The 20,052-nt window shown below is 33.9% G+C and overlaps 1 protein-coding gene across 1 annotated transcript; it reads right to left on the bottom strand.

The window, feature by feature from the left end:
- Positions 1–1,189: 1,189 nt before the first annotated feature.
- On the bottom strand, positions 1,190–15,563 carry LOC117323876 (delta(14)-sterol reductase TM7SF2-like). The gene is made up of 11 exons (XM_033879379.1): positions 15,483–15,563; positions 12,437–12,482; positions 8,328–8,570; positions 8,020–8,187; positions 7,226–7,409; positions 6,447–6,641; positions 5,461–5,684; positions 4,850–5,018; positions 4,444–4,524; positions 4,010–4,132; positions 1,190–3,170 (listed from the first exon to the last, which is right to left on the bottom strand). Exons 2-11 carry the CDS (start codon positions 12,449–12,451, stop codon positions 3,010–3,012), a joined length of 1,563 nt encoding a protein of 520 aa, XP_033735270.1. The 5' UTR covers positions 12,452–12,482; positions 15,483–15,563; the 3' UTR covers positions 1,190–3,009.
- Between the last annotated feature and the right edge of the window lie 4,489 nt (positions 15,564–20,052).

Below are 20,052 nucleotides of genomic sequence, written 5' to 3'. Positions count from 1 at the left end.
TATGCTACATTTTGAGGCTGATTGAAAATTCAAGATGGTGGCCATATGCCTTTCTTTATCTGAACAGATCCTGAAATGTCTTGATTAGATTAACTAATTAGATATTTCCAGTGTCTTCAAAACAATTCTTGTTGGCTCCATTTCTTTGAAAACACTACTAAACTCCTTCTGGTCCCTAGTAGTGTATATTGTATTGATAATTAACAATTTGTTAATTGGCACCATTTCTCAAAAAGTGTTGAACAGTTTCAGTCAAGGATGAAATATGGGCCAAAACATAACGACAGCCTAGGGAAAATACCATAGCATCTTTAGAATCAACCACTTGCAATAATTTAACAAAAGGTCTAACAGGTCTGCATCACTCACATAGTATTCCTTTCAATCAAAAGAAGTCAATTCTAGGTATTTCTGTTAATCTGATGTGTTTTAACAAATTTGACCCGTGACCTTAAATAATTTTATGTGTCAAAATAAATGCCTATGCTAACTTTGTGTGGCTTCATTCCAGGAACTTACCAGTCGTATATATATTGATTCTGGGCCCTTATATAGTTGTATGAATATTTTGACATTTAACCCCTGACTATGCATTGAAGTCAAGGTCATTTGTTCTCGTAAGATTTGTGCAGCTCAAGTTCAACTTCATTACTTTTTGCAAACTTTGTGGGGGCTCTATCCCAAGAACCTACCAGCCCAATATCACTTTTCCAGATCTTTTGGTTTGACAAAAGAAGTCATTTGAATGTTTTAAAAAATATGACCCTGTGACCTTGAACATGAGTCAAACCTTTCGCAAACTTTATAAGCATCATCCCAGGAACCTTCCAGCCATATATCTTCATTCTAAGCATTTTAGTTGATCAAAAGAGGTTGATTCTGCACCTTTCAGTTCATAATAAAAGGAAGTCCCTTTTGAGTGTTTTGATGAATTTGACCCGCAACCTTGAATACAGGTCAAAATCATTTCCTTTCACAGCCTTTATGCGACTCCCTTCCAGCCAAATATGATTCTAGCCCATTGGTTTTTGAGAAGTTGTTGAAAAAGTTGAAGCCAGATGGGTAACGAACATCACCCCACTTCATAAGCTTACTTGGGCCCTTTGGGCCAGGTTAGCCAAATATTGATGAGATAGTTCTTATACTTCTGTAGTCAAAAAATAAATTAACAAACAAACAACACACAAGGTAAAGCAATATTGTGATATCAAGCTGTATTTCTGGAATATATTATCATGGGACTGTCTTCATACAGACATGTTTTGGTCAATACACTCAATTTTATCTGGAACTTTATTTTTAATAATATAAAAATAACATTGTCAATGTTTCATTATTTTAAACATTTAACAAACTTATTTATTGTAAATTGGAATATTTTGGACACAGTTATATAAACCTTTTCTTCTTCTTTTTTTCTTTGAAGCTGGGTCAAGATGCCAAATTTTCACAAAAACAAATTCTTGTAAGCTAAGTATATGACATTTAATTTTCAGAATACTGATTCCGACCCACTTATTTAAACTAAGTATGCTATTTACATTTATGTGTCAGAATATTCATGTCAAAACATCCCAATTTACAGTAGAATCCTTAAAACACGTTTACTTCAAGCATTGGACCTCTATCAATGGCTTATAGGCCGATTCATTCCAACCTCTAGCAAATTATATACATTCTAAAAGCTACAACTTCTGTACAAACACCATTCTATATACAGGACACTGCATTACACTGCTGGGACTATGTACATACTACACATTTACATCCAGCAATCTCTTGTAAATTAGTGATTCTTATATATACAGGATTTTACAATATAGCCAGAAATCACACTCAGATGTTTTTGTTCTCTTTTGTCGTGTCATACTCAATGAAGAGATCTTGCAGAAATAAGACTGTAATTTTTCTAAGAATGTTGTGTTGCAGTCTGAGCTGTGCAATACATGACTATTCATAATCACCCAAGTTACAAGTTATCCATTCAGTTAAAATATTTCATTATCTAAAAAAAAGCTGTCTTGTAAACAATGACAACTGTTCACACCTATGCTGTGTTGTAAGTGCCTTCCTATTTATACATATTCATATCTGGATTAGCTATCATGATTGAAGAATAATCTTAGGATAATTTTTGTTATTCACTGATTCAGCTACGAACTTGTTCCTGTATACAACAAACAGTATGCATTATAAAAACTCTAATATCCTCTCCCCATCTAAATAAAAGTTGTCTGAACATGCGATATTAATATAGTGAAATAACATTTCAGATTTTCATCATTTTCACTCTTGATTACGGTATATAGAACCTATTCCATTGTAAAAGCAGTTTTGTAAATCACCCCTGTGTGTACACTTCCTGTGTGTACACTATCTCATAATGACTAGGTTTTAGTTTTTTAATATAGTAATCATTGATTGACATGAAGATATTTCAATACAGATAATTATATGTAAAATAAGTAGTCATGGAAAACTATTTTTCACACAAATTATGACGAAATCACTTGTTTTGTGAAATGTGACTTGCAGTTATCTAAAAAGGAAAAGCAGTGTTTTTTTCAGGAAAGGCACTATTTTTGTAAACCATAATAAAAATAATCCACAATTAAAAAGAAATAAACACAAAAATACAACAATGAAATTATGATTTGCAGAGAGTCAATGAACATTTTCTACAATCAGGAAAATGGCAAAATGATTTCCACAGACACCAGTATTAAAACAACGCACTGAACATTTACTACACAGTGTTATTGCATTTTTGTCTTAAACGAAAATCTAATGTATCAATTTCAACAAGAAACATTTTTAAAAGTAAAATAATCTAAAATATTTGCCAAAAACAAAATTTCATGTGCATGACAGATTGACAAAACAAAAAACCTAACAAAATACACCAAAAGGAAAATAACTGAATATGTATTATATACTAATACATACAAAAAAGAAATGCTGTGGAGTATTCTAATGGTAGGTAATAAACAACTTCATGTACTGGTAAGACTAATAAATATATGGGAATATTCTGTATTTCACTCGTTCACAGTAACGGTCCCAGCTGGCCTTGTATTTCTTATGGCATTGTTCAGCGTCACGGTATTCTCTGTGGATCAGCAGGATAGTGAAGTACACAGGATAGAAGTAAACGACTGGTGTGGAAAACCCTGAAACACATAAACCAAATATTAAATGTCTACTCCATACTAGAGGAGTTGTGGCTCAGAGCAGTAGAGCTAAACATCTTTGTGAACAGTGATAAATACTCAAATTGAAATGAAAATGACTAATTGGCATTCATGCTGCGTGTGAACTATTGTAATAGCAATTGTGCAAAAAACAGCCACCAGAAGCGAGTGGAAACATACATAATGGTTATCCATGATGAAGTCTATTGGTCACAAAATACAATTCACTAATCATAAGTTTAATTTTATTACAATAGTGAGTGGTTACTGTACTGCCAAATGCATTTATCATGTAATTGTCAAGTTGTAATTTTAGAGGAATATTCTGCACAAATTGCAAAGTTTCTTGATCTGTACACTACTATATAAGAACTCTTTCTTATGACATTTAAAACTATTGCAAGCATCACCATATCTTTCCTGTAGTCAATATGAACATTTATGCAAAATATTGGATAAATACTCTAGTGTGTTCACTACACTTATAATTTCTGCTTTTTATTTCCTGTCAATTTTATAGTGTACAGCATTATTTCATACAGTTTGGCTAATATGCAACCTGTTATGTTGCAAGCAGGACCATGTAACATTTGTTAAATCAATCTGGTTAGATCTACGAAGAATTTCCACCGATTAAATACCATGATTGTAAATATGGTAAACCAAGGCATATGATTTCCATGAGAACATAAGTAGATACTTCTATATACATGTACAAGTATCTATTTTTTAATCCTACTTGTGCTAAATACCCCTTGAATAATACCAACAATAAAGATTACCCCCACCTTTGCTTGAGCATGACGAAAAAAACTTACCACATGTCAGTGACCAGGCAGTAGCCATAAGGATGTCTCCTAGGTAATTCGGTTTGTGGCACAGTCCCCACCATCCAGACACCAGCAGACGCTTGCCAGATGCTGTTGGGATTGTCTCAAGATCTGAAACATCACAATCAATGTTTAGTGTTTGTACAGAATAAGCAATACATTGACAACCATATAAAACATTATTTCGATCTCTTTCCCCAATACCTCTGTTCTAGAGGATTTGATGTTTCATCTGGACCAGAATCAGCTTCTGAGTCACATGCGAGTACTACCTTTCCGTTTTATATTGTTCACATTAAAATTCCATGTGTGCAACATCTTCGGTTTAACAGACAGTGTTTCCGCAAGAAAAACAATAAAATTAAAACTGAAGTCTCAGATACTAGGCATCAGGCTTCATGAGATGGTGCAAAAAAACTCACGGGCTAGAGCTGGATTGTATGGGTTCTTCCTGAATTCATTCTTCTGAGAATTACTTCCTCTAAATATGTAGTAGCCGATCACTGAAAAAGTACATGTTGGCATTTTATTTCATACATCAATTTCACTTAGTCATGAAAATATCTTCAATAATATGTTGTTTTTTTTATCAATACACAAATATATCTGAAATATTTGAATCCACAAGCTGTGTGTAACAGGTCATAATATGGCCCGATTTGAATGCCTCAATTCTCTGATTGTTAAATATTCAACATTACTGTGGTATTAGGTTGATCATAAAACAATGAATGGAAAATGCACAGTAGAACATACTTAATAACAAACTGCCTTCTAAATATGCTCTGTTATAAATAAACATAAACATATCCTTGAGAGGGCACTTACAGTTGAGGATGCCGATGAAGACCAGACAGTACCATTCCATTTTAACACCATACAGTGACAGGTAGCGTGTCTGTAGACCGTAGAGGAATGGCACCCAAACAAGGTCTCCGAACACAAGCATGAATCCAAAACCATCATGAATGATGTCCATGGTTGTCAAAATGGCATCCTACAACAATAGCAATACCATATATACATCAGTTATTGTAGTTTTCACATGTGTAACACATTATGTAACTTTGACCAAAGACTTCTAACATAATGATTATACAAACACTGACATGATCACCATTTAAACATTTAAGTTCTACATGGTAACAGTCCTATATGAGTGGGTTTAAATTTTTTTATATGGAAGTTCATACTTTAAAGTATAAAAAAATCTAAAAATGCAATGGTTTCAAGGTCATGACAGTCACACTGTGTCTGACTAAGTCATTTAATTTTTTTCTTTTTTTTTTTTTTTTAAATAACAGTACTGAGAGTTACACAAGTTATATTACATGAATTATTATATAGGCCAGAAATAGTGTTTCAAGAAAGCATTATATCAACTAGTGGTATTTAGTGTTCTGTGTTAAAAGCATAACATTTAACAAAGATGTGGATACCTCAAACCAAAGAGCGTCAGCCACATAGACAGCCTGGAACACCACGACCATGGTAAGTGCTGGAGGGAGAGCCCCTTGCTTGTTATATTGCTCAGTCAGCATCACGAGGTTCAGCATAAGCCAGCCAATTAGACCAGGTCGCAGCTCACAGAAAAACTTGAGGTCAAAACTACCAACTCGAGGATTCAACTCATGACCAATGAAGAAATCATACAGAAAATTACCTGCAAAATAACATTATATATATATTGTTTAATAGTATGTCAGAGAACAAATACAAATTCCTTTTAACAGTTTTTTCTACATGTGAATTTGCTAATAATCTGTCACTGTTTTAATGATCATTTATGTAAAGTACCTCTCACAGGAACAAGGGAAAATTGCCCACAAACCAATATGACAAAAACCAGGTGTTATTTGTAGCAACATTAAAGACAACCGCCAGATGTTTGTTTACTTAGTGTTGCCCATCAGGTGTACGATAGGGTTCAGGTTTTTCTCTAAAAAATATCAAAAGAATGCTATATGCTGCTAAATGAAATAATATTTTCAAGAGTATGATTTGCTGCAAATTACGAGCTCAAATAGGTAAGTTAATATTGCGAAATGGATAATTAACACTATCTTAAAGACAAAAAATATTCAAACTTTGAGGCACATTTTTAGTTATGTCAATATTTTTTACGAAAAAGATAGACACACTACGGTTGCTAAAATAACACCTTGTTTTGGTCAATTTGGTTTGTTGGCAATATTCCATTGTTCTGTAAGAGGTCCTTTTCTGAATTAAGCATTACCACAAAATAAACCTCTTCAAATACCCATATATCATGTGCATCTTACAATTGAACACTTCACAATCATGTATGAAGAAGGCTTATTATACCAGTTTTTTATTCCCATTTAAAACATTCTTTTGTGAAATGAAACAATACTACAAGTACAAACTTTGAACACAAAGTCATTGACTGCTTATGCATTAATACCTGTATTTCCTCCAGGTGCCAACTTGTTGTTTGATCCTCTCCTCGCATTCACATAAAGGATGATGCTGAGGACTAAAGAGAAGACAACTCCTGTGGTGATGAGCTGAGTAAACTTCTGCAGTACAATACCAACAGGAAGTTTGAAGTAGACAGCAGCACCAAAGGCAACAAGGCTTATACAAAGTGAGATGAAACCTGCAACATACATAAAGGATTTGAACATGTTTTCTTGAGTGTCATTAAAATCCAATTGTGATTTCAAAACCATGTAACTCTGGCTAAAAACAGCAGAAAGGACTATTAACATTAATAAATGTATGGATGTACAATTCTGAAACTTGTCTATAGTTTCTTAGACATTAGCTAGACTTGATGAGATTTCTTCCTGCCCACTTCAATTTTTTTTGTTTATTTTTTTTTTACATCTTTGACATTTTGAGCAAATTGAGGTAAAGCAGATATCAATTTGCTAATATTATCCATCAAAGCTAATAGACATAAATCAATATTAGCAGGACATTAATTTGTGAATCATGAAAAACAAACTCATAGGTTTTAATGTCAAGCAGAATGTGAAAACTACTCGCCTGAAAGTCAGACTAATAGAATTGTAGTGTTTGAATTCTTTTAAAGCCCCCCAATTGTGTATTTTTCAATTCCAGTTAATTAAACCCATTAATTAAACCTTAACAATAATTAAGAAACCAGCAGGCAGAATTCTTGAAATCCATAAATGAATATACCCTTAATCCTAAACTAAACAAGGAAATGAATCTTACCATTACATCTGTACTTGAGTCGCTGACCAGAACGGAGTGGCTGCCCCATGACTACTGGGCCAACAGGTACCATGTACAGTAGAGCCTGGAAGGCCATCCAGCCGAGGTATATGGCAGCAGCCTGAATGTCAAAGTAACTCTGCCAGTCCAATGGTATAACAGGTAGGTACGGTTTGCACTTGTTCTACAAAGTAAATGTTTATTTCAGTTAAACAGTCCTGAACAACAATATTCCTTTATAAACAAAATTAAGAGTAATATTCAGACCATCTCCAGTCTAGTATATAACCAACAATATAAATGTTGACAAAAATTGAACGAAGGGACTGTATAATGCTTAGTTATATAATATATTTATATGGGGACCCTCACAGATATCCAGTCATTACACTACACTACAATATGCTACACTCATCATTGGTGCGTCAGTTTAGTGAAAATTCTCATTTCAATATTTCATTGACTTTGTCACATTTTCCTACATTGTCAAAATTTCAGCCAATCAGATTGAAGGTAACAAGAGTGGATATGCTTTGTGAAAACTGCATATCAACACCAGAAGCGCAAGTGATTTTAAAAACGATATTCAGAAATTCAGTATCAATATCATAATGAAAATACACAATTAACTTTCTAGACTGGATGCCATGTACAATAGTGTGACATTTATGTTATGAGATCACGATAGTGTTTCCACATTGACAAGGTCTCTCGATTTTAAAACACTTTAAAAGGCTAAACACTATCAGATACTTCAGATAGGATGCCTTTAATTCATTGTCTTATGTCACTACCTGGGTGCAAACAAAGTTCAGAAAGTAAACTGTGACTGGGAGGCCAAAGATCATGAAAAATGCACCAATGGCCCCTCCGAACTCTGTCTTCTTAGTACGGGGAACACGTTTCTCCTCATCTAAATATGGCTCAAATATCACTGGCTTCCTTTCCTCTGGGGCAAGATTCTATCAAACAGAAAAATAAAAACTTTATAAACATTAAGCTTTGAAAAGAGAATACCTATTCTGACATCGTAAAGTACAATTCTACAAAGTAATTTAATAAATATTTCAATTTGGTAGATGTGTTTCTTAAACATAGTCACCAGGTTCTGAAGACGTGCTGACTTTCTGGTGGGAGTCGCAGCCCTTTCAGGGGTTCTGGCTTTTGTTCTAGCTGGTGAGTTTGACTCCATGTTCTCTTGTTTTGGTTTAGGGGTTGTAGGCTTGCGTTTGCGAGATGCTGAGGAAGTGCGTCCTCTAGAACGGCTCCTACTGCGACTTCGACTGCGACTCCTGGACTTTGATTTGGACGCTGTCCTTGAGGACCTCCCTGGTGACTTGGCTTCCTAAATGTGGAACAAATGTTTATTAACAAAAGGCTGCTCCAAAAACTACATATCAATGGTTTGCTTGTTGGTGGTGTTTATTCAAAGTATCCAAAGCTGTCAGTGGTTTAAATCAAGAAGTGCTTGAGTGACTTAAAAATTTGCAACAGCAATTTTATCGTTTTATTATGTTTAAGACATCAAAATGTATGAAATTGAGGGCTTCAGTAGGTTTTTGTCGGCTTGACCTCTGAGTAGGTTTTTGTTTCCCAAAATAAATTTAGAGTACTGCTTATCATTCCCATAGGTATCAAACATGTTTTGAGCTGCATTTATCCCCATAATAATCACTTTACTCTAATAAGACTTATTTTGAGTGTGTTAGGGGTTCTGCAGCCATATAACTACATCACTGCTATTGTGAATTTCTGAATCTTGACTATTGTCAGATTTTAATTCAAGCACAGCAACTAGTTAAATATAATTCATCAATTCCCTTTTCTTTTCAGAACCTTTTATGTTGTACAAAACATTGTATTTGATGTACAATGGCACTGCATTGATTTATAGTCTACGTCATAAAAGTCCTGCTATAGCTCCAGATAAATCTATGGTATGCACAACAAAAAACAATGACACAATTTAGACTGTACAGGTGGATATAAATATTACTCCAGCAGTGTTCAATTATCTTAATTTAAAACACCTTACATACACTGTTGAAGAGAATGATGTGCATGAACATCAGCTATGAAGTATTTGCAATTATTGGTATTGATGTTTAAGAGGTATCAATTACCCTAACACAAATGTGGAGAAACATGTGCCCTATAGTCTTCTTAAGTTCACATCTGGACCTGATTAGTGAACATGTGCTTGAAGCTAACTCCCTATAGTTGGCCTACAAAAAAGGCTGCATGGATGGTCATACCATTGTATGCAACCAATGTTGTATATGACCCCAATATCCTTAACATATTCACTTTTTGGCTAACCATTTATTAACCCAAGTGACATATAATGACTGTTTCAGTGTTGATGGGCCATTAAGGCCATTAAGAATGTGATAACAATAACAACATTAACATTAAGTTGATATGTCATATTTACAGCTACATTTTTGTATTTCACCACATCAAGGCTATCAACGTCACAAACTTCAGCAATTTTCAATATACATGTAGCTATACTTGCAGTTTAAAACTCTCATGACAAATTTCATGTACTATGTAAGCATGTTTTAGAACTAAAAATAAGAAATATAACAATACAACTATTTCAGATACCAGTACATTGTTAATTTACCATAGGTTGTAACATTAACTGTCAGCACTTTTTTTATCCATTTTAAGAAGATATCAAACTGAAAATCATTGACGAATGTCTTAAAGTATTTGAAAATATCTAAAAGTAAAATACCTTTCATTTCATCATTTTTCTTTTTCAAATGGAATAATCCGACTTTCTTTTTGTATTCTCTGTATTGACACTGCAGAGTATTAACAACCCACAAAAACAAGCAAACAACTTGTTTCCAATAATTTCATTAAAAAACATATAGCATTAGTCATATTACATGATCTTTAATATCAACAATGTCTGAGTTTGAAATGTAGGATTTTGTTTTTTAACGAGTGGATGGCATATATACACAGCTAGCTGTACATCACGCTTTCATGGGGACAGTACACAGTTACACACACTGTCCTAGGGCAAATACAGTATGTATGCCTTGACAACAGCTATCATGACAATGCGGTGCATTAAATCCATCCCCCTCACATTCCTGGCTACGCTTTACGTTATAGCTATCATTATATTATCATCATCAGATATAATTTATTTGCCAGTGACTTGTCATGATGTACACATGTAATGTTGAACAATCAATTTTGGAACATATTAGGTATATAGTTTTTTGGAAAAACACATTCTGCAACTTTTTCTTAAAATCTCCAGTGATGACCTTTAAATTGAATTTGGATAATGATTTTTACTTGATTTTAATTGTTATTTCTAAGCTAGCTCACTTCAAACATGCTATTTCATCAAAGAATAATCACTGTACATACAAGGAAATACTACTGCAATCAGTACAGTGTATAATTGAGTAGAATTACATTTCTGTATATAACATCAGTGTTTTGAAGTGGTATTTCCTGTCAACACAACATATGGACACTGTTATACTGTACTCAGACTGTTTGATTTTTGACGCTACCTCCATGGGACCATATACAATATATATAGCCAACATGTACAACTGAAGAAGCCCTTCCTTAGCTATTAATGACGCCTTATAATGTAATTTACACTTTGTACAGACAATTTAAATAATAACCATCATATAAACTGCAAATCATTGACAATTTATCCTGAGTTTTGAATCATAGTATTCATCAAAATTTTCCATTTGATACTGGAAATTAATCAGCTTGCAAAATTTCAATACAGGTAGTAAATGTATGATGGAATGATATACATGGCTATTATTAAATGGAAAGTGTTAAATGTTTGTGTCTACTGTCTAAGCTTAGGTATTAAATGGTAACAGTGGAAAAACTGGAAATCCCTCTGGAGTGTATAATTTAAGCCCATAAAATGTTCTGGATTGACACTGTAATGACTTGACCCACCCAAGGGCTTACTGTAACAAAAGGTCACAATAAGATTCCTGGTCAATGACACTTAACAGCTCTGATCACTGTAAACTATAACCATAAAGGCCATTCTCAGGTGATTCAGTTGACCTCAATCCCACACTGCACAAAGCCACTGGCTATTTGGTGTATGTGAATCAATTTTCTAAACATGCTTATGATGGGTTGATTGTCAACAGGAGTATGACCATGGTTGATCATTGACTGTAAAAGATTTGTGGGTCTGTCAAATTCTAATCAAACAGAAAAAGCTATGGTCAGTATGGTGGGGTAAATGCTTGTATGTAACATAGTGATTCATTTAATTTTTTAAGATAGTCTGAAGTGATTGGCAACCTCTAAGTTTCAGACACGTCAATCACAGAACATTCAATAAATGTGAATGGTTATGGATAAATAAGACAAATCATACAATTGTTTGCAAAAAAGAACACTGGACCAATGACTAATATGGATATGAATGTATTACTGATGTTTTACATAAATGGGTCATGGTATGCTTAATACATAACATACTGGTGAAAAGTTTTAATTAAAACAAGTATGAATATAAACGTGTGTCAAGAAGTTAGTTTATTTACACATACCGTATATATATTTGGCTATATAATACAGCTATGGGTTGTCTGAATGTAAATAATGCAGCTGTATATGTGTTTAAATGATATGACCCAGTTAACACCATTACATTATTTCATACCAATATGGCCATTAATCAGCTGTCTGACCATGGCTGATCAGTTAGATTGAGCTACAATACACTTCCCTTTATAGACTTCCTGTCCAAGCAACCCTCCTAATGAAGTGGAAATTAACCTGTCAGCCAAGGTCAAAGAAAGTGTGACAAATTGCTATGAAGCCTTTCTTACTCTGTCCAGTAATAGCCACTACAGGTACACACTGTAGGTAAAGTCCATTGTTAGATACCCTATACATAGATATAATCGTATACACCTGTATACTATTGGGACAACTTTTACCTCACACAAAGTCCAGCTCCTTTATTGCAGAGAGGCTAAAGGTGATACCTCCCATACAAACAAGAGATATAAAAGTATCAGAGCACTATATATATGACATGAGTGTACAAACTAGGCCCATTTGTATATCTTTGTTAATTGACACACTACAAATCACATGACTCATTTTATCACAGTTGTTTACATATTCAGTGTACCACAGGTAGAATAGATTTAAATACAATTTTACATTTTGATGTTTGCTTACCTTTACTGAAGCCATGATTCAGTCTTTTCAGTCTACAGCTAAAAACCTGAAATAAAGTATGGTGTGATTTTATGTTACTACAATCTCAACTTAAACAGTACTTTTTTTTTCATCAGGATTTATTGGACTCGATATGGCATCAATACATAAACAGTTCATTAAACTAAGCAAGTAAAGTCTTTATTCATTATGAATATATATGTCATTGTCGCAGTTAATTCATAAGAAAATATAACTCCGGTACTTCTTAAGAAATAGAGATAACAAGGAAGGTTTACTGACACAGATGTCGGGCGTCAGATTTTAATAACCCACCATCCGATGTCAGCCATATACTCCAACAAAAAATGGAATTTGACACAGATAAAACCATCTGTAATCTAATATGATAAAGCTGCATGCCAAATGCAAGTTACAAATTGATGTAACAGTGGTAATAAAAAGAAAGAGCAGGAAATAGGTCATTTAGAAAATTTCCTATGTATGCTAAGGGCTAGGACCATAATTGACTGACAACAGGACAAAGTGATTTCTGAGTGTATATTTTGCTTCGCAGGCGACACAATTGCTTTTGCCTGGATAACTACAGTAAAACCATGGCCATCAGGCCTCAAATTTCGGGAGGGGTTTGTTTGTGATTTACCCACGTTAGAAACCTGATATTTTAATTTCAGAAGCACACTACAATGAATGTCTACCCGAGGATAGAATTTTTCATGAATAGCTTTTTTTTTGTTTAACTTTACAAGTGGCTCAAATTATGATTCATTACACACAGTCATAATATACTGTCATAAATGTATACATTCACTAGGGTATATGGGAAACAAGATACCGAACAGCCATCTGGCATACGAGTACGGTAATTTGAAGCTACAAAATATGGTAAAATGCTTCAAAACATTCTTTTTTTTAACAAACAAGCTGTATACAGTATAAAGGTTATAACTCCTTATTTTTGCCAAATCTAATTTGTGAGAAGCAAATGAAATATCTGAACTAGCACTTTCAATCTACTTAGTTTTTCCTCCATTGAAAGTCAGAAGGTCCAAGAATGATTAATCAATTGGAAGCAAAAGTTTCAGGAACAAACTATACATTTAGGATATATGCACCAAAATATGCACAAGATAATCTTAATTAGGAATAGGACCCATATCACATCATTGGTCCCAAAAAGGGCCCCCTATTTTATGAAGAGAAGCTGCATGGTTGATCAAATAACAATCACTACCTACACTTGACATACAAACATATCCTTACAAACAGAAATGTAGCCAATGTCAATGCAGTGCTTTGATATCTATTCAACCAATCACCTCTTTAAAGAATACTTGTACAAGACGATATTTCTGAACTGATAACCATCAAGACATCCGTGACAATAAGGGTTTTGTGTTTTACTTATTGATTATTACTTGATCCTTAGCACTTGATATCATTATAGGAAGTATCATCATCCATGCTTGTATGGATATAAATAGTATTAAATACCTAGAGTATATCGCATGAATGCTTACAGTATGACCTAGGAATGCACAGCTATAGAATTTACTGACACAGCAGAAATGCCGTGAACAATGGAAAGAATGCTTAACTTATAAACTTATATTCTGAAACACAATGAAAAATATTTGATAAAAATATTATGCATAAAATCTGTATAATATAAAGTATACAAAGACTAATAGCCACATTCTGCCCATACTTCTTGTAAATATACATCATTATTTTACTACTAATAGTAAGAATACAAGCTTTTACAACCAGAATAGTCTCTTTTTTTTTTTCAAAATGTCAATAAGTTTAACTGAATGTTAATAAGTTTAACTGAATGTTAATAAGTTTAACTGAATGTTACATTTTTATAAGTTCAGTTTGATGCAACTTCGCTAGCCAAGGGTGTTCAATACGATACTTTAGGAGAGTATCGTATTGAACACCCTTGGCTTGCGAAGTTGAGTTTGATGTAATTTCTAAAAAGTGAAAGTAGAAAAAATTGCTGAGACTCATAATTATTTGTTACCAGTAGACTACTGTACATATTGCATCCATGCATTAAATGACTATTTTTTTTAGACATTTTACGGTGTATAAATTGCATTGGTACTGTGGTAAGTCTTGAATTAAACATGATACTGGCGTACTGAAGTTATAAAAAACGGTAAAAAATTGTTGCTTGTCAAATTTCCCTCAATTATTTCTCAAAATACTTTTATAAATTACATTGGTCACTAAATTTTTTTGAGGCAGTTACTCAGCTCAACTTCTTCTGGTGATATATAAGCTTATAGATCTAATATGCATTTTTTTTCTAATCACACACATGATAGTTATAAAATGATTAAAATCACTTGATTCAGTTAATACCAGTCATGTTTCTGCACTACCATTACCTTTAGATTAGTAAAATAATGTCTGATATCAATCAAATTGGATTAATTATTTGTTATGGTCACAATGCCAATGGTTCCAACGACGTACGTTCTTCTGTGAACATATTTCTACTTATTTTCTTTCTGTTATTGCGAAAACAAATTCACCGGAATTTAAGAAAGATATGTCTCCTGTTTAATGCATAACACATTAGCAGTTGGGTATGGTGTAGTGAAGTGCTTTAGTCACACATTTCCACTTACAAACAACCAGTAAAAGCTTAGCGTGCCCAGAGAGGATTTCATCCGTGTTGATGTAAACAATGGCACGTGGAAGGTGAAAACCAACATTGTAATCTACATTTAGAACATATAGACCTTTATCAAAACGTGAACATCATATACAATTAACATCATGACAATGGCATTAATTAATATCCGACTTCGTTAAAAACACACACAGCAAATTATTTTTATGACAAGGACAATCGCGGTTTTGTTTTCATTTTGATCGGCCGATACCCGGATCTTAAAATATCGTGTGAGAGTCGATGCGGTCCTATAATACGAACAATGAAAGATGCAAAATACGATTATAAATATTTTTGTTAAAATTGCATGCAGGTATTACAGCACGAATAATATGAGTTATATGACCCAATTCTACTTACAATTCGAAATCCGCTTCCTGCAATGGACGCGATAGACGACGCTTGGCGGGCTTCTTGCTGGTTGGTTCACTTCACAATTCGCTCGTCTAGACGATTTTCATTGGCTACAATTTTTCTGGGTATAGTCTATTTCAACAAACGCATCTATTGCCCAAAATAGTCGTACCTTTGGAGTCGACGTACCTAAGTCGGTACCACTTGACAAATTGAATTTATGTTTTACCAACAGGGAACAACAAATTAGGGATATAAAATAAGAAAATAAAAGGAGTTTAATAAAAGAAGACATCATAGTACGCCTATTTCACATCAATTAACACTAAGGAAAAAAAAGAGGTTTGTTTTTTACAAACAATTTAGATCTAGATTATCTAGTTGATTTACTCGGTTGTGATTTTCATGTTTTGGCTCCTGGAATTTTTTTTTGACTCGGGATTCCAGAGCAGAATTACATGGATTTATTTCTACCGGAATCAATTAATATCTGTGTATTACAGTATGAATCAAACGGCGCGACATTTTGACATTTTCTAGATTGAAAACTCGGTATGTTAATTCTTTATTAAAAACCCACGTTATACAAGTTAATATAAGATCCCTAAAACGATTGAAAAATAAAACAAACCAAATGGACACGAACGTTTTCTAAAAGTTCAAAAGTCGATATATATATATATATTTACCCCATTAAAAGTTGCTATTTAAAATTTGATTTTTTTATCTGTAAGTCATAAGCTTACACATTTTCAGCTCATTGTCTATAAGCACTACAATACAGATGAAATTTAACTTGGTTTTAATATGCTACACCTCTACCATTGTATCACACTCCAAAAGACGAAATTTCTATATTAGACTTATTTCTATACTGTGTGCCATTTTATGCATTTTTGTGAGAAACAGTGTACCCTGTCGGCAATATGCATTTTTAACAATAGAATATGTTTGTAGAAAATGCCGGATATAGGGTCCTATGCCACAGCCAGCGTTGCTGACTATAGAACTACACACAGAGCCAGAATCGTGAATTTGACCAAGATGTATTTGATATTAGAGAAGTTTTGAATAAAATATCTGCATCACCTTAATTACGAGCTATTTATGAGAATGACAAACACTGTGACGGGTGCAACCTCGATCCTAGATAAATCAAGGCAATATTTTAGTCCGTGAAAATAATGTGTAGATCTACCATAGACATACATATAAATGTATATATAGGTAAAACAATTCAAATTCTGTGGAGCTGTATTTTTTAAGCCAAATACTATGTACATGTTGTATAAAGTTCGTTTACCAAAATGCAACTATTTTCGGCATTTGAACATAGATCGAAGAAAGACAATATTAATATGTTTTATTGCATTTTTGCCAGTGAAATATAGAAATTTATCAAACTAATCAAACTTATATTTTCACTGCAGCGATGAGCAGTGAAAATATAAGATTTTGCAGTGAAAATATAAGTATTCCGTTTATTCACCTCGTTGAAACTTGCCAATTTTTCCAATCGAAGCGGAGATGGATAAATTGGTTATTTTGCTGTATTTATGAAATTTTCAGACTAGTTTTTGACAAAATACTCACTTGACGTTAGCTAATGTTCTGATTGGTCAAAAACGGAAAACCTTATATTTTCACTGTTGACGTGGAATAACGTCACAAAGAGATGACGTCATTACTGATTTCCGCACTTTTTGACACTATTAATTTTTCGATGTTTTTAATTTTGTTTTGAAGTTTATGAAATGCAATTAAAAGAAAATTGAATGGTTACCCGTTAAATATAACATATATTTTACGCGTATGACAGAATATTTCGATATTTCGATGTTAAATATATGTTATATTAAACGGGAAACCATTCAATATCCTCAATCAGAGACATATATATAGTCTATATATGTCTCTACCTCTATATATGAATTAATTGATGATGTTTTGACCAACTTCATTGTTCTTACATCTAAAACAACAAACAAATTATTATAGATCGAGATGCAAATGACATAATACAAGGTAACACCATATGTATGTTAAATATGTATTGAGTAAATAGACTTAAGCACACTACAACAATATCAGGTCTACAAAAATAAAATAAAAAAAGAAGGAAAGGGTGTTTTCGCTAGCCCTTTTTGTGCCTACCCTGAAGTGTTTTTTTGTTTTTTTTTTTTGTTTACATTTTCAAGGAAGGAATATTTAAATCAAGATTAAAACAAAAAAAAACAAACAAAAAAACTACCTACCCTATTTTTATTAGCATGGATACACATTATATTATAGTTAGCACATTGTATTATATTTTTGCCGCCTTTTCACTGAATATGCCCATTATATACAACTAGCATAAAGTTGCAGCATGAGATGATGATAACATGTGCTAATTTTGTATATCTTGGGATACTGTATTATTCAGGGACGTTTTTTGTCAAAAGGCAATTATCACCGGTTAACTACTTACCGGTCCGTATTAGGTAGAAAGGGAATTAACTCGCACCTGTCACTAGTACTATTTACAATATGGCGTCTTAACTACGATGTCAGCAGCGTGCAGTTGACAGGTAAGTTTTCCTTCTCTCATCAGCAGTTTCTCCAGGCATAACCAGGAGACCGATTTTTCACTTTTATATACCCACTAAACAACACACATTGTGATTAACAAGTTCATGATTAATGAAGTATTTATTTTGTTACAGGCTAGCCATCACAGCGGCTATTGACGTATTGTGAGGTGAAATGAAAGTAGGATTATTCCGTGCATTCAACAGTTTAACTAGGTCTTCTCAAATGTAAAGGCGTATATTGGAAAAGAAGCAAATATAGGCCAATTCGTATAAATATACATCGACTTAGATCAATTCAAGTTTGATTTATGCCTATATTCAAACAAATTAATATTCGATCAGTATTCAATCTCTCCATCACACAATACTATTTTGTTTTATATATGAGATTATCTTAAAGGCCTTCTATTATTTTGGCTATATTCGTCAATTATTATAGATTATATTCATAAGTTTGAGACGTTTTGAAGGAGATAGTTGAGATTATAATATATTTCATTACTCTTTCCTAATATACAATGTATGTGTGAAAATATAACAACCCATGAGGTACTTTAAATTGTGATCCCCTTTCTCATGGGAGAACACTCCTGTCTAATAAAAGTCCTATAACATAAAACTCCGAAAGTTAACATTATAATTTTTAACATTTATTATCAAATATTTTTTTATTTTTGTTATTTGTCGAACCTTGAAGACTTATATGTGAAATTAACCTGCTAGAATGAATATATGAAAAAGACAGTTTTATTTCTGCGCTGTTATTTGTATCTTGCTATTATTCAAATCACAAAATCATGCAAATTAGTAATAACAGATTTCCCCCATATATCAGAACACATCTCTTCCCCCAACACATACAGTCATCCAAAGCCTGTCGACAAATACTCATAAAATCCAGGATATTAATACTAGAATGATCAAATATACTGTAGATATACATCATCAGTCTTTATTTCCTACTAAGGTTTCTTGTCTTGTCTCTGCTAGGTATAGAGCTTGGGACCTCTCTTGTTAGTCTGACATGCCACTATAGCTAGGTTAATAGGAAGTGGCCACTGGGGCCTGTGGTGTGTTAGTCTGACACTCCACTATAGCTAGGTTAATAGGAAGTGGCCACTGGGACCTGTGGTGTGTTAGTCTGACACTCCACCATAGCTAGGTTAATGGGAAGTGGCCACTTGGGCCTGTGGAGTGTTAGTCTGACACTCCACTATAGCTAGGTTAATAGGAAGTGGCCACTGGGGCCTGTGGTGTGTTAGTCTGACACTCCACTATAGCTAGGTTAATAGGAAGTGGCCACTGGGGCCTGTGGTGTGTTAGTCTGACACTCCACCATAGCTAGGTTAATAGGAAGTGGCCACTGGGACCTGTGGTGTGTTAGTCTGACACTCCACCATAGCTAGGTTAATAGGAAGTGGCCACTGGGGCCTGTGGTGTGTTAGTCTGACACTCCACTATAGCTAGGTTAATAGGAAGTGGCCACTGGGGCCTGTGGTGTGTTAGTCTGACACTCCACTATAGCTAGGTTAATAGGAAGTGGCCACTGGGACCTGTGGTGTGTTAGTCTGACACTCCACTATAGCTAGGTTAATGGGAAGTGGCCACTGGGGCCTGTGGTGTGTTAGTCTGACACTCCACCATAGCTAGGTTAATGGGAAGTGGCCACTGGGGCCTGTGGAGTGTTAGTCTGACATGCCACTATAGCTAGGTTAATGGGAAGTGGCCACTGGGGCCTGTGGTGTGTTAGTCTGACACTCTACCATAGCTAGGTTAATAGGAAGTGGCCACTGGTGCCTGTGGTGTGTTAGTCTGACACTCCACCATAGCAAGGTTAATGGGAAGTGGCCCGGGTGATAACAAGGACTTACCACAAAATGCATACATAATTTTCTGTATAGAAAGGACATGGTTTAGATCAATTAACTGAATTAAGATCAATATGAATATTGACTTACTGTTAAAATGTCTTCTCTTACAGAAATATCAGGATGGCGAGAACA

Source organism: Pecten maximus, chromosome 3, assembly GCF_902652985.1.
Source record: "Pecten maximus chromosome 3, xPecMax1.1, whole genome shotgun sequence".
Classification (NCBI taxonomy): Eukaryota; Metazoa; Mollusca; class Bivalvia; order Pectinida; family Pectinidae; genus Pecten; species Pecten maximus.
The sequence above is the reverse complement of the archived record's forward strand: the minus strand, read 5'-3'. Positions and strand labels throughout refer to the sequence as shown.